This window comes from Cutaneotrichosporon oleaginosum, assembly GCF_008065305.1.
Source record: "Cutaneotrichosporon oleaginosum strain ATCC 20508 chromosome Unknown ATCC20508_contig05, whole genome shotgun sequence".
NCBI classification, from domain to species: domain Eukaryota; kingdom Fungi; phylum Basidiomycota; class Tremellomycetes; order Trichosporonales; family Trichosporonaceae; genus Cutaneotrichosporon; species Cutaneotrichosporon oleaginosum.
This window is the reverse complement of record NW_027072174.1, coordinates 861432-875480: the sequence shown is the minus strand read 5'-3', so window position 1 is coordinate 875480 and position 14049 is coordinate 861432. Positions and strand designations below refer to the sequence as shown.

Sequence of the window (14049 nt, the reverse complement as noted above, 5' to 3'; positions counted from 1 at the left end):
CAAAGATTTCCTACAGTCATCAACTCGCCGGGTGCCCGGCCTCCAGCCAGTTGTGCAAAACATATGATGTGTGTCAGAGCTATGAGCGTGCGTGCAGCGTGAGTGGACGATTTGTGCTCCAGATGCGGCGACCAGTCCGATGTGTAAAGACTCGCTTCCACTGAGATTCGAACAGCGAGGCTTCGAGTTTTGGCCGCGGGCGGTCGAGCGCGTCACCGAGGCTTCTTGGTATAGTGGTAGCATGGCCGCTTCGGGCAATCCCGCTCCAATAGGAGCATACGATTGCGGTCGACCCGGGTTCGATTCCCGGAGAAGCCCCGCTTTTTAGCGCTGTCAGCTGCAGTTTCTGGGACCCAGCAAGATCACCCAATCTCAAGAACATGCGCGAGACAAACGATCAAAGTAATCAGTGCATATCCAACTATGCTACTCTGCGTTCTTCTTCTTCTTCCTCCGCCGCTTCTTGCCTTCGCCTGCGCCTTCCGCAAGCTCCACGATAGGTGACGCAGGAGCAGGCGCTTCTTCGACCTTGCGCCTCTTGACGCTCGGCTCCGCCTGCTGCGCCTGGGATGGCACATCGTGTGCCTCACCGGCTTCGGCAGCAGCAGCCTTGCGCTTCTGCCGCTCCTTCTTGCCCAGTCGCTTGCCCGGCCGTCCGGCGCCGTCCTCAGTCGACCTGCGTTCTCCGAGAGGCTGAGCGTTGGCGCCTGCCGGGCCCTGGCGCTCGATGTGGAAGCTCTTGCTCGGCCCTGCCTCCGCCCCGCGCTCGCCTTCCTCTCCCCATCGCCGCCGTGCAAGCTTGGCCTTAAGATCGCGCACCTTCCGACCCAGACCGACGCCGGCGCGTCCGAGTCCCCCGCGGCGATACGGCTGCATGTGCTTGATGCTCACGAGGGAGTTGAGCTCCGCGTCCGTTGCAAGCAGGATCTCGGCGGGCGTGAGCCCGAAGCTCTGCGGAGCAGTGCGTGTATACTTGAAGCGCGTGCGGAGGCCGCCGACCTCGTCCTCGTGGTCGAGGTCGCGGATCTCGTCAGCCGCAGCCTTCATGCGGGCGGCGCGCTCCTCCAGACTCAGCGGCTCGTCCGTGTCCTCGTCGGCGGCCCGACGCTTCTTTTTGTCCTTCTTGCTGTCCTTCTTTTTTGATGGCTCATCAAAGGAGATGAAATCCGCGTCCATGTTAATCGGACCGTCCCACTCCTCCTCGTCCCACTCCTCGCCGTCCCACGCTCCCTCGTTGGTGTACGCTGCGTCCTCGGGATCTGCCTGGTTGTCGCCGTCGCCTTCATCCTCCGCATCCATGTACTCGTCTCCAAGCCCATCGTCCCAAGTAGGCTTGTCGTCGTCGTCGGCATCCCGCTGGGCGAGAATACCGCCAACTACACGCTCCCATTCTGCCTCGTCCCATTCGCCCTCTAGCACTTTCTCAAGGCCCGCCAGGTCGACGCCGTCCCCGAGCTCCTTCTTGAGTGCAGAAAGCTGAGACTCCATCTCACGCCGTTTGGAGTCCTTCTTCTTCTGCACCTCTGCCTCGCGCGCAGCCTTCTCTGCCGCTTTGCGCTCCTCGCGTGCCTGCCGCTTGAGCTTGCGGGCGTCGTCGCCGCGGCGCACGGCGCTCTCGATTTGACGAGGGTGCGTCACAATCGTCGCGGCACCAGGCTCCTCAAAGCGGAAGTTGTACTCGGTCTCGAACTCCTCCGCCTTCTCGTCGAAGTCCTCCTCCTCGTCGATCTTGCCCCAAGGCGTGTCCTCGCCTTCGTCCGACTCGTCGTCGGCGCGCTCGCGCCCGACAATGTCCTCATACGTCGGCACGGCCTTCTTTTCCCTGTCGATCCAGCCGCGGTTCAGAATGTAGCTGGAGTCAGCGGGATCTTGAGGTTACTCACTCCATGAGGAAGTCCTCGTCCGCTTTCGCACGCTTGGCCTTGCGCTTGGCCTCCTTCTTGGCTCGCTTCTCCTCAGACATCTCCTTCTCCTCCTCCTTCTTCTTCTTCTTCGGCTTCTCGTCGTCCTCGAATTCGCGATAGTCGGTGACCGGCGCGTCGGCCATGCCCAGGGCAGCGCGCACCTCAGACTCGCCACCGCCCATCTCGAGCAGGAACTCGCGGTAGGCCGCGTCCTCGGCCTCATCTTCGCTATCGTCCTTTTCGCGCTTCGTGATCACTTCCCCGTCGTCGGAGTCGTCATCGCCGAAGGCAGCGAAGGCAGCACGCGCCTCGGCCGCAGCTCGGCGCGCCGCCTCGACGTTAGTCAGGGGCTCCTCGTCTTCGTGATCAGAGTCAACCCCGTCGAGAAGGTTCTGCCTGTGCAAGTCCTTGAGAAGGAAGGGCTTCTCCGCCTTCTGCGCCGAGCGCGCACCCAGACCACGCGCGCCAGCGGCCGCTTGCGCCGCGGCTAGCTCAGCCTCGAGAACCTTGTCGGTGCCGTACACGCCCTCCTTCCTGCGGATCTTGGCGAGTGTGCGAAGAATCGCAGCGTCCATCGCCGGTGTCAGCTCCTCACCGTCCTCATCCTCCACGGTGTCGTCCGAGGAGTCGCTGGAGTAGTCGGACTCTGATGGTGAAGGTGTCGGCTCTGGCGATGACTCGCGCTTGGACGTGGGCTTGTCGCCCTTGAGTGCAGACTTGTCTTACTGTCAGCACTAGTGTTAAAGAACCACCGAGCTCACTCTTTCCCATGATATGGCAGCCTGCAACTATGTGCGATGATGATCACCTCGCCCCCTTCAACCGAGATTCAACTTTTGGGTGGCGGGTGGAGGCGGCAGAAGCTGTTGATTTGAACACCAAGTACGTGTACTAAAAATTGTCTCAAACACCTGTAATGTCCGCACCTCCCCGTATCACTCTGCAATCTCTGCATCTCGGGGGCCGTCACCCAACCGCGGCGCCGACTTTTCTCCAGACACCCCGAGCATCGCACTCTTCCCACCCACATCACACTCCGCACAACTCGACAGGCCATGCTCTCCCGGGCTGCCAGATCCGCATGCCGGCGCACGCCCGCCGCATCCATGCTCTCTTTGCGGGCGGCGCACAGCTCGGCGCCCCGCCCCGCCTCCGCAGCAACCGCTACGTCCACATGGGCGGCGGCGACCGAGCACGCGCACTCGGTGCTCGCCAAGCCGCCGCCACCACGGCAAGCGGACGACCGCCTCGACCCGCTAGCGGTGATCAAGGGCGAGATCGGGGCGCTGAAGGGCTCGCTGTTCCACATGCTCGGCTCCAGCCATCCCGCACTCGACGCCGTGGCGAAGTACTACTTTAACGCCGAAGGGAAGCATCTCCGCCCGCTGCTGGTGCTGCTTATGAGCCAGGCCACGAACGGGCTCGCCGGCGGGTGGGGAAGCATGGCTGCCGAGGCGGAGGAGCAGCTGCGCTCCGGAACGGGCGGGATCGACGACGCGCTTACGAGTGAGGGCGGGGTGCTCAACGACTGGAACCCCGAGAGCATGGGCCCCGAGCCGAAGGGCGCCCAGACATTCACATCACCATTTAGGATACCGCCTGCGGGCGCCGTGGCGCCACCACCACCAGCCATCACGCCGAGCCCGTCGGCGTCGCTCCTCAGCACGGGGGGCGCGGCCGGGGGCCTCGCGGCCACGATCTTGCCGACGCAGCGGCGGTTGGCGAGCATCACGGAGATGATCCACGTCGCGTCGCTGCTGCACGACGACGTGATTGACAACGCGGATCTGCGGCGCGGGGAGAAGAGCGCGCCATCAGCATTCGGGAACAAGCTCTCGATCCTCTCGGGCGACTTCCTCCTCGGGCGTGCGTCCGTCGCGCTCGCGCGCCTCGGGAGCCGCGAGGTCGTCGAGCTCCTCGCGACTGTCATCGCCAACCTCGTTGAGGGCGAAGTCCTCCAGCTCCGCGCGACCGCCAACCCCGCGAAGGAGCCCACACCGCAAGGTTTCGAGGAGTACATGCGCAAGACGTATCTCAAGACGGCGAGCTTGATGGCGAAGAGCGCGCGCGCCGCCGTCATCCTCGGCGGGTGCAAGGGCTCGGAGGCGGCATGGCTCAAAGACGTCGCGTACGGCTACGGGCGCAACTTGGGCATTGCATTCCAGGTGAGTAGCTGGTGACGGGGTGGCGCGGCACCGGAATCCCAGTGCGGCCAAAGCTGCAGCTTGTGTCTGGCTGCAGCGACGGCCATCGGGGGGATGGGTGCTTCCCGGCCCACTGTTACGGCTTCTCGGCTCGGACCGCCGCTGACAGCAGCTCGTCGACGACATGCTCGACTACATGCCGTCGAGCGTGGACCTGGGCAAGCCGGGGTCTGGCGCGGACCTGCGCCTGGGCCTGGCGACGGCACCGGCGCTCTTCGCGTGGGAAGAGCACCCCGAGCTCGGGCCGCTGATCGCGCGCAAGTTTGAGGGCGAGGGCGACGCCGAGATCGCGCTCGACCTCGTCAACCGCAGCCGGGGGATGGAGCGGACGGCAGCGCTCGCGCGCGACTTTGCCGCCGAGGCGCGCCGCCTCGTCGAGCTCCTCCCGCCGAGCCCGGCGCGCGACGCCCTCGTCGGCCTGACGCTCAAGGTCGTCGACCGTGTCAAGTAGCCCTTTGCAGGCCATCACGCCGAGTAGCGGCGGCGATGGCGTATATCACACTTCACCGATGATTGAGACGGACAACGGACGACAAGGACGAACGTACAGGGCCATAGAGATTAAGGACCCGACTATCCGCCGTTTGGCACGCCACACCGCTATGCATTGCATCTGATATGTGGTCAGGGGAGTTCGCCCAGAGGGAGTGGGAGAAGTGGGATGCAAGCACAGGGCATTCTGATCACGAGGACAAGAACAAACGAAGAACAGAACAACGCCGTGTGGATCGTAGATCGTAGATGTAGCTGCTGATCAGGCCGAAACAAGAGGACAATCATTGATGTCATGCACACAAACAGCGCCACGGGTGATCGCCGTAACACACCGTGACACACGTGCCCGTGCATCTGCGATCTGCGCGCCAATCGACACGGCCGCGTTTCACGGCGCGCCCTACGGATTCTCAGCCGTGGCAGGATGCCGGGCCGCTGGACGCTGGGGAGGCCGTGGGGGTGCGCGAGTGCTTCATGCTTGACGCGAAAGGTTCTTTCCGAAGTGTGCCATGAGTGTGTCATGAGTGTGCCAAGATAGTGTTGAGGCCCCGGGCTTGCCCTTCGTCTTCCATGTGCCTTGGCTTACGCAACGCGCTCAGACCTATTCTTGTATCGCACGTCACGGCCTGCTACAGGAACGGGGTTGCTCCTACGTCTCGTTTGCGATCCAACCACGTCAGCCAGCTGCCGGCGCTACATGCATGCATCACAGTACGGAGCGCCTACGGGTGGGGAGGGAGAGAGTAGAGTAGAGTAGGAAACGGCAAACCTTTTACAAGAACCGGTGGTGCCAGCACCGCCCGGTTGCGGCGCACAGCGCCGTCCAAGATGAGGGGAGCGCACCGACCAGCGGCACGCTGGGGAGAGAGAGAGTTTATGACATGGACAGCGACCAGTCCTTGAACCAAGCCGTCTGGTCGCTGGGGGGGTCAAAGTCGGAGGAGCCACCGCCGAAGAAGGTCTGCGCCATGATGCCGTACAGCTTGGCCGCGGGGTTGGAGGTGATCATGACGTTGTTCAGTCTAATGACGCTCTGGCCATTGACAAAGAGCTCCTGCTCGCCGTTCTTCTGTCCGGGGTCGTTGAGCTTGAGGCGCTGCGACACCGTGTTCCACTGGCCAGCCTTGAACTGAAAGGCACCGCGGCCAATCGAATCGCCAAAGTTCTTGTTGCAGACCGACTTGGGCGGGAAGTTGCAGTAGTCGTTCTGGGCATCGGGCGGGAAGTAGTTGTACAGCTCGCCGTCACCGTTGGCGCGCCACATGAGGCGGGCCGAGAAGCAGTCGTCGCGGCCTTCCGAGCGGCCACCCGAGCACGACTTGGCCGACTCGAGCGATGTGCCGCCGTAGATGCCGGGAAGCTTTCCGCCCTTGGTCCAGGCAAAGCCTTCCTTGAAGAAGACAGAGTACGCAAAGGTGATCTCCTTTGCGCCCTCGACGTTGACACCGTTCTTCTGGCCGCCGCAGTAGAACGAGTAGCCCTCGCCGTGCTGGCCGCCGGGGTACACCTGCTCAAAGGCCAGCGAGCCGTCCGGCGCGCGGGCCACGTTGGGAAGCGAGCCAAACTGGAGCGGCAGGAGGGCCTCCTCGACTGTGATGGGTGAGCGTAGCCAGAAGTAATGTACTCACAGGACAGGCCGCCAGAGCTGGTAGTCCAGAAAGCGGTGCCGCGGCCATTGGGGAAGAGCATGTGGTCAAGCTCGCTGCTGCTCTGGCCACCCTGCGAGGCCTGTGGCGCCGCGCTGGAGGAAGTGGTGGACTGAGCCTCAGAACCAGAAGCGGACGCCGAAGGTGTCTGGCTGGTCCAGCTGTCAGATGGGCTAGACGAGGCGGACGGCGAAGGCGACCACGAAGGCGAACTTTCCCCGGCGGAAGTGGAAGGCGAGGAAGAGGACGATTGGGAGGGCGAGTACTCGCTGGAAGAGTGGGATGGCCTGCCAGTCTCGGCCGAGGTGGTAGTGGTCGCCGACGAGGACCAGTCGGACGAGCCGCCGTCAACGGGGGGGCCGTCCCACCAGCTCGATGGGGAACCACCTGAAGTCGAGTTGTTGTCGGGCTTGGACCAGGTCTGGCTCCATTCACCGCCGGTGGGCGCCGGAGTGGTGGTGCTGGACGACGAGGTACGAGGACGGCACTTGCGTGCACGCTTGGTCTTTGAGCGACGCACCTTGCGGAAGGCGGAGCCATGAGCGAGACCTGAGCCCGCGCGGCGGGCCTGGGCGTGCTCTGCGGCCAGTGCTATGTGCTCGTTGCGGGGTACGGGAGGGGCATGGGGAACATGGCGGCGATCAACGCCAGTGTCAATGCGGGTGGGTAGGGCTGAGGTCGCCGCAGCAAGCAGAAGTGGGACAAGAGAGAGGCGCATTATGTCAAGTTGATACGTCTAGTTGTGTCGGCGTGGGTGTCGAAGGTGTGGCGAGTTTAGTCGGAGGTCCGGAGTGGCCAGCACAAGGAACCTGTGAACGAATGTCGAGCTTGTCGGAGAGGGTCGAGGGAAGAGGAGGGGAGGGGAGGGGATGTGTGGACCGTCACAGACGGGTTGTCGAACGAGAGTGTAGTGTAGAGGAGGAGGAGGAGGAGGAGTAGGTGTCCAGCACGCGCAGAGATGAGGATTTATAAGAGACGGAGATGGAGAGGAGGAGAAGGAGGCGGAGGAGGGGAAGGGACTGTGCGGAGTGAGGAGAGAGAGGGAGAGAGAGTGGCGCCAGGCCAGGAGAAGGGGAGGGAGAAGAGAGAGAGGAGGGGAGAGGTGTGCGTTGAAGAGAAGGGAGAGAAGGAATCACATGTCAAAGGTAGCTTAAGGAGCTCAAAGGGCACATTACTCTTCTCTCTCTCTCTCTTTCTACTCGCACGCCCTCTACGCCCGAGTGATTTGTTCACATCGCATCGCAACCATCACCCCTCCCCCTCTTTCTTATCATTCCCTCTCTCTCTCCCTTCAACATCCCCTGCATCTACTTCTGACACCCGTTGTCTGGCACTCCCTTCATCAACCCTGTCTGTGCAATGATGGCTCGTGGACGTTTGATGGCACGCACCGAGTGATGCATCACTCTCTCGCGGGTCTCTTGCCTTGTTTTGCTCATTGCTCGGCCTCATCAGCCATCCTGGATATATCCTGGGCACTGGGCGGCAGCCCGGTACAGCCACAGATCCAGGATACCTGTGGCATGAGTGCCCGACCGACGCGACACTGCAGGGTTCAGGCTGCCCTTTCCCTGTGTGTGTGGCGCGTCCATTGAACCAATCCCCATTGCGTCTGCAGGGCTATGCAGGGCGAGTGCCACGGGTTTAGAGCGTACGTGTCGTCAGCAATGTGCAGTCGTCGTAGAGCACTGCCAGCATTCCAACCGCCAATTCCGCCCACCACCGGGCATTGAGCGTGCATACCAGAACGCACGGGTCTACCCTCTGTGCCATTCTTGGGTATGTATCCTTGCATAGTGAAACGGGGCTGTCCCGTGAGTAGAGTCAAACGCGTCCTTCTGTTCCTGACCCACTCCCTGTGTATCTCGTGTGTGTCTTGTCGCGTCCTCTGCTCTGCTGCCCCACATGGATCTCCTGACCCGTCAAGCCACACGGCCACACGGTTCGCCATTTGGCTCCATGCCCTGGTGTCCTGAAATATCATTGATACTCGCCTTGTTCTTAATATTCTCAATGCCACATATTATGAGAGGTTGACGCGGTCACAGTCATCCCGCCACGTGGGATGATGGATACGATGACGTAGCCAATGGGATTGCAGAGTGGTTATAGAAGAGCAAGGGGGTGGCGAAAAGAAGCAAATGAGGGGCACGCGTGGTGGGCGTGGCTGGCATGTACAGTGCACAGTGGGCCCAGTGGGCATGGGGCAAGTGGCTTTTTCCCTTCAACTGTCATCTCCGTTGAAGCGTCGCCCTCCCCTTTTGCACCAAACACCTCTCTGAATCGAACGCAACACTCGTCGTCCTCCATCCATCTCCTCTCTCCATCTCACACTTCTTATTCCTCCCTCCCCCCTCTCCTCTTCTTCAAGTCGAGACTCCCTCTGGCAGGGATCAACAACAACAATCAATTGTCTCGGCGTCACTCTTTACTTTTGTTTCACACCCTCGGTACTCGCTACTCTCGGTCTCGCTGGTCGACACCTCTCATCTCCTCGCACCATCGCCTCGCCTCTCCCTCACCCCCTCCTCACCCCCATCCTCACACATCTCTCGGCGCAAGTGAACGAATAGCACACGCTCATCCTTCCACCGCTGCCCCTCGTCCCACCTCTTTCACACGGCAACGTTGTTTGCGCCCATCCACCGCGAACATCGTATTGGCATAATCTGCGACTTCGTATCCTTTGTTCGCCCTCCTCGACCTCCCCCCCCCCCCCCCCTTTGACCCCCTTTCCACTCGGGCATCCTTCTTCCATCCTCCACTCCAACCCCATTCTCACTTCTCCCCCCTTCAGAACTCCTTTGTTGTCTTCACCCATCATCCCGTCACCTTCATCATGGACTCGTCACCCAACATGCCCCCTATCTCCATTGACCCCCCGTGCAGTGCAGCAGAACGTCGCCGTCGCGGCAGGGGCGTCGACACCATGTCAGCGTATGTCTCACACCCACAGTACGAAGACGGTGCTGACACTGCGCGCAGTATGCCAACCCCCGAACGGCCAAAGCAACACCTGCCAACACCTGTGGCACAGCGTCGTCGACCCGATGACATCGCACTGTCTGACCACACTGGCGTCCACCTTCCCACCCCGCAGACACTGCCGCGCAAGCGCGCATCCCCGCGCACTGATGATCCTTCATCGCCCAGCGGACGCACACAATTCTTCTTCGCACAGTCCGCCGAGCACGCCGAGCATGCCGAGCGAGTCACGGTGCCCCCACGGCGACGTCCCGGTCTCATGTTTGCTCAACAGATGGGGTTGACGCAGACCGGCGAGACATCCGAGATCAAGTTTGGCGCTAGACTCGGTGTCGGGGTGGGTATGGGAGGGACAATGCGCAACACGCATGGGCCTGTCGACAAGGTGACGCCCATCGAACCTCACGACGACAATCCCTTTCTGGTTCAGTCATCCTTTCGCACAAGCAATCCGCTCCCTGCGTCAACGTCTCGACCCATCCCGCCAGCACCTGGAACAGACACCTCATATGTGCCCCAGGCTGTACGTCCGAGCGCGGAGCGCTCCGTTTCCCCTCACCCTCGGAGACACCCTCGCCCCCTTGCTCCGAATGAGCTGACAACGGAGGCGCGGCGCCGCCGGGCGATGATGGACGAAGATAACCCGTTCATCGCCAAGCCAGGAGAGGTGGTACGCCCTCGCCCTACAAGAGAAGACAAGCCTCATGTCACTTATGTTTTGTGAGTCATCGTTCATTGTGCCAGAGAAGCAGAAGGAAGCTCAGCTGACCTTAGCCGCGGATCCAAGAAGGTGTTCGCCAACCCCTTCTTCGCCCCCGAAACAGCATACCCTCCATCGCAACTGGATCCGAAGGACCCGGACTTTGATCCACATCCCTGCCCAAAGCCGCGCCTGCTGTTCCCAACGCCCGCTTCGCCCGAGCCCTCCGCACCTGGGGCCGAGATGCGTCCACGGGGTAAACGCACCCTTGCGGACTATCAGTCGATGGACATGGACGCCGGGCCGAGCGACGACGACGACGATGAGGATGTTCCACGTGACTTTGTCGACTCTGAAAGCGATGAGGAACTGCCGCTGCGGCGCGGCATGCTCTTTGGTCCGGGAGGGATGAAGCGCGATGTGGAGACGCCTGAAGCCAAGGCACGTAAGCGTGCCCGTGCGTGAGGTGTGGTTTTTACAGAATAATCAGTACAGGGGATGTTTGTTGGGTTGTAGATAACCATGCGACAGGAGTGCTTTGTTCAGCGCCCAATGGCTGGGATGGGTTGCGGACCAGTTCCCTCTTCAGGCGAGGCGGCTCCAGGCGAGGCGGGCTTCCACGCGAGGCGGGCTTCCACGCGAGACGCGACGTCGTGGTGGGCATCATTGGGCGAGGTTTACCACAGTGTGGGAACAGGCGAAGGTGAAGCCTGTCCTCGTCGACGTAAGCGTGGCTCGACCAGATCGACGCGTCGCGACATGTCCGTGTCGAGCGCGTCGACCAATGTGCCAGGTGACCCATATGCCAGAAGTTGGGTGGCCATGTGCACCCGCGTAACCGCGTGCCCATCCACGTGTGAGGTGTCACCGCCGCATTCTCTTGCCCTACCGGTCAGTCACCATTGTAAACGGTACCTCGCGCCCTCGCCTCATCGCTGCATGCCCCGTGCCCCATGCGACAGCGCGTCAAATCGACCAAGCGACAAATCGACAAATCGACAAATCGACAAAGCGACAAAGCAAAGCGAGCGACGCTTAGATAGGACAAAGTCGGCATACCACGGCACGTTCTAGCGAACACTTCGCTTCATCGCTTCAACGCTTCATCCTCGTGCCGCGCGCACCATTCCACCATTCCCAACGGCCCCATTGTAGCTGCCGCGGACGAGCGCGGGGTGCCACTCCGCTCTCCCATGCCATGCCTTGCCATGCCTTGCCATGCCTTGCCATGCCATGCCGTGGGTGGCGTGGGTCGTCACCGGTGACATGGCGCGATTTTGCTGCTGACTTCTCACGATCCCACAATATGAGCAAGCCGTCCCACGACTCGAGCCGTTCCGAAGCTGCCCCATCAAATACTGTTTCACCTGCCTCTTGCCTCTTGCCTCTTGCCTCTTGCAGCGCTGCCCGCCTCGATGACATTTCGCCGTCATGTCATGCCGTGCCATCTATCGCGGCCAAATCACCTAATCGGCCCCTTCATGAAACGCGTCTCACAAGTGGGGGACCCGAGGCGATGGAAGCTAAAGAACGGCGCATTTCGCGAGCGGCGTAACCGGCGGCGCATTGCGGTCCCCCACTTGGCTTGATAGCGGTATCCAATATGTCGGGCCGAGGGTCCACGGCCCGCGTCTGTGGACTGTCGTCCGCACCCAAACTGCGTACGAGCACTGCAATCGACTCAAAACATGCATGCCCGCCCCCGCATCATACATCCGGCTCTCGGGTGCTCGGGATGTTGTGTCTCCGACCGATGCCGAGCCACCGTATATCCGCGGCCCATACCCGACCTCCCCACAGGCCCCCGGCCTCAGGCCCCAGGCATTTGCCCCACCTGGCCCCACATCAGCTGATCGTGGTGGTACGCTGATACAACACACCCGACCCGAGCCGAGGTGGCGGGTGGGCGGTGGGCGTGCTGACACCTGTGCTCCGTCGGTTCATGAATGCATGCAGGAAGAACAAGACAAGAATGGACGCCACCGGAAATGGAGGAGGCCAGGAGGCCAGGAGAAGGAGGATGGAAGAAACTGCAGGGGCGGCGATCAATGCAGGCAGCGGGACTAGCGGGCCGCGCCATGATCGCTGGAGCTTGGCTGTATTGAATAGATCGAATAGAGTGAATACAACGAGTCCGGCCGGATCGACGGATAAACGTAGTGTGGGGAGTGAAGAGGCAAGAGAAGTGGGGCATCGGATTGCGGATGACGGGCGCCGTTCGCCGCCCCGCGCCGCTCGCCGTTGGCGAGTCAATCTCGGGACGCCCGTGATAGAGATCTCATGGATGCAGGAGGGGAGGGAGAAGAAGACAGGGGCGGAGGGATTGCAGGGTACAGGGGTTTAGCGTGATCAGCGGCTCGGAGGCAAGCCTGCTTTTACGGACCCTGAGAGACTCTGGCGGTCTAGGGAACACACGCTGTCGACATGTCGACCCAAAGGCGCAAGACGCAAGACGCAAGACGCAGGGGGCGGGGCTCGAGTGGCCGAAGCACCCGATACCCGATGTGGCCTGAGCGCCTGAGCGCTGGGAGCCTGGGCCATCCGCGCTTCTTTCGGCGCAGCCATGTGGCCAGACTGCGGCCCTGGGTGTTCTTCCTTGATCCTTGAGCCCCACGCTCCGCAGCGAGCCAAGATGGGACATGAGATAGCGCGCACAAACTATTGCCGACCGGCCACCGGCCCTTCTGCCTGCGCTCTCCCGGCCCCTTTGGCCCTTTGCCAGCTCCCAGCCCCCAGCGATTACCGCCATCCCCTCCAGACCAAGGCAGACCACCACCGACCTCCGGCGACGGCCCGGTCCTCCACCCAGGCCCATCCATCCATCAAGCACTGCACGCCGCATCCATCTCTCCTTCTCTCTCTCTACTCTGTCCTCTTACTCCATCAGTCGTCTCGTCTGACATTGCATTTCGCAACTGCACAAACGCACCGGCAACGGTAGCGCGCGCGCCACAACCTCGACTCTAGTCAACGCTTTACGCGACTCGAAAACCCCCCCACCCCCCTCCCACCAAAGCGTCCTCGCGCGACAACTTTACCACTCAGCACAACTTGCCTTCCTCTGCCCTCCCAACTCCCGCCCTCTTCACCCTGCAGCTCAATCACCACCTTGTATCCCCTCTTCTCTTCTCCTCGATAACGACCTCGCGCCCACCGACGTTATCGCGCTTGTCGTTTACCTCGCCCGAAAAGCCCATCTCGACTCGACCCAAGCGTCCGGCCGGGGTTTTACTTTCCCCCGCCTTTGCCTCCACCCTCCACCTCCACCCAACCGGCCAACCGGGTATTGTCGGAGCGGTATCGACCGCCCGCTGTCACTTGCTTCACCCGCGTACGCTGTGCTCGCGCACACCTCTGCACGCAACAAGAATCATCACAGCGTGCTTCGCCGACGACTATCTCGTCGACGCAAAACTGCGAAAAGCGGTTAATCACGGCCGCGCGCGGCGGTGTAACCTCGGGATATCGCGGTCATTTGAAGGATTGCGAGTGGACGAAAGGCCCCAAGACGCGTAGGCAGCAAATACAGTGCTGCCGAGCTGCTGCGGGCGAAACGAGGCGATCCGGTCCAGGCCCGGGCCCATCCCCGAACGGCATTCTTCCCTCTTCCCTCGGGGACGTCCTCTTGCACGAGGCGCATTCCCTGCAGTCCTTTTTCCTCTGTCCTCTGTCCACTGTCCGCTGTCCGCTGTCCTTTGCAACAAACACAGGGACACAAAGCACGCCAGTACGGCCAGCCTCCTCTCCCCGCATAATACGCGTGGCTTGTGACTTTGGCGCACAAGGGTGAGTCTTGCTCCCTTCCCTCCTCCTCCTCCTCCTCCTCCTCCTCCTCCTCCTCCTCCTCCTCCCCCCACGCCCCACACATTGCTTTTCATCATCATCATCATCATCCATCTCGCATCTCGCATCTCGCAGCCTCGCTTCTTCATCTCTTTCATCCCCAATGCTCTCCATCACTCCTCCTCATTAATCATTCCTCCTCCTCCTCATCACCACCACCATCCCAACTACTTCTACACCATGACTCTGCTTCTCCTACCCCAGTCACCACCATTCTAATCGCCCCAGCCTTTTTCACCATCCTCTGAATAATCAATCAACACCGCGTCAAA

The 14049-nt window shown here is 61.5% G+C and overlaps 4 protein-coding genes across 4 annotated transcripts; 3 read left to right on the top strand and 1 right to left on the bottom strand.

The window, feature by feature from the left end:
• Positions 1–3010: 3010 nt before the first annotated feature.
• COLE_05870 (uncharacterized protein) lies at positions 3011–4559 on the top strand (the record flags this gene model as incomplete). The annotated part of the gene is made up of 2 exons (XM_018425083.1): positions 3011–4069; positions 4221–4559. The coding sequence occupies 2 exons, from the start codon at positions 3011–3013 to the stop codon at positions 4557–4559; spliced, it is 1398 nt and encodes a 465-aa protein (XP_018282324.1).
• A 918-nt stretch (positions 4560–5477) lies between these two features.
• COLE_05869 (uncharacterized protein) lies at positions 5478–6967 on the bottom strand (the record flags this gene model as incomplete). The annotated part of the gene is made up of 2 exons (XM_018425690.2): positions 5478–6193; positions 6232–6967. 2 exons carry the CDS (start codon positions 6965–6967, stop codon positions 5478–5480), a joined length of 1452 nt encoding a protein of 483 aa, XP_018282323.1.
• A 2121-nt stretch (positions 6968–9088) lies between these two features.
• On the top strand, positions 9089–10399 carry COLE_05868 (uncharacterized protein; the record flags this gene model as incomplete). The annotated part of the gene is made up of 3 exons (XM_018421809.2): positions 9089–9186; positions 9235–9954; positions 10009–10399. The coding sequence occupies 3 exons, from the start codon at positions 9089–9091 to the stop codon at positions 10397–10399; spliced, it is 1209 nt and encodes a 402-aa protein (XP_018282322.1).
• Positions 10400–11626: 1227 nt separating this feature from the next.
• Positions 11627–12001, top strand: COLE_05867 (uncharacterized protein; the record flags this gene model as incomplete). The annotated part of the gene is made up of 1 exon (XM_018421808.2): positions 11627–12001. The coding sequence occupies one exon, from the start codon at positions 11627–11629 to the stop codon at positions 11999–12001; it is 375 nt and encodes a 124-aa protein (XP_018282321.1).
• Between the last annotated feature and the right edge of the window lie 2048 nt (positions 12002–14049).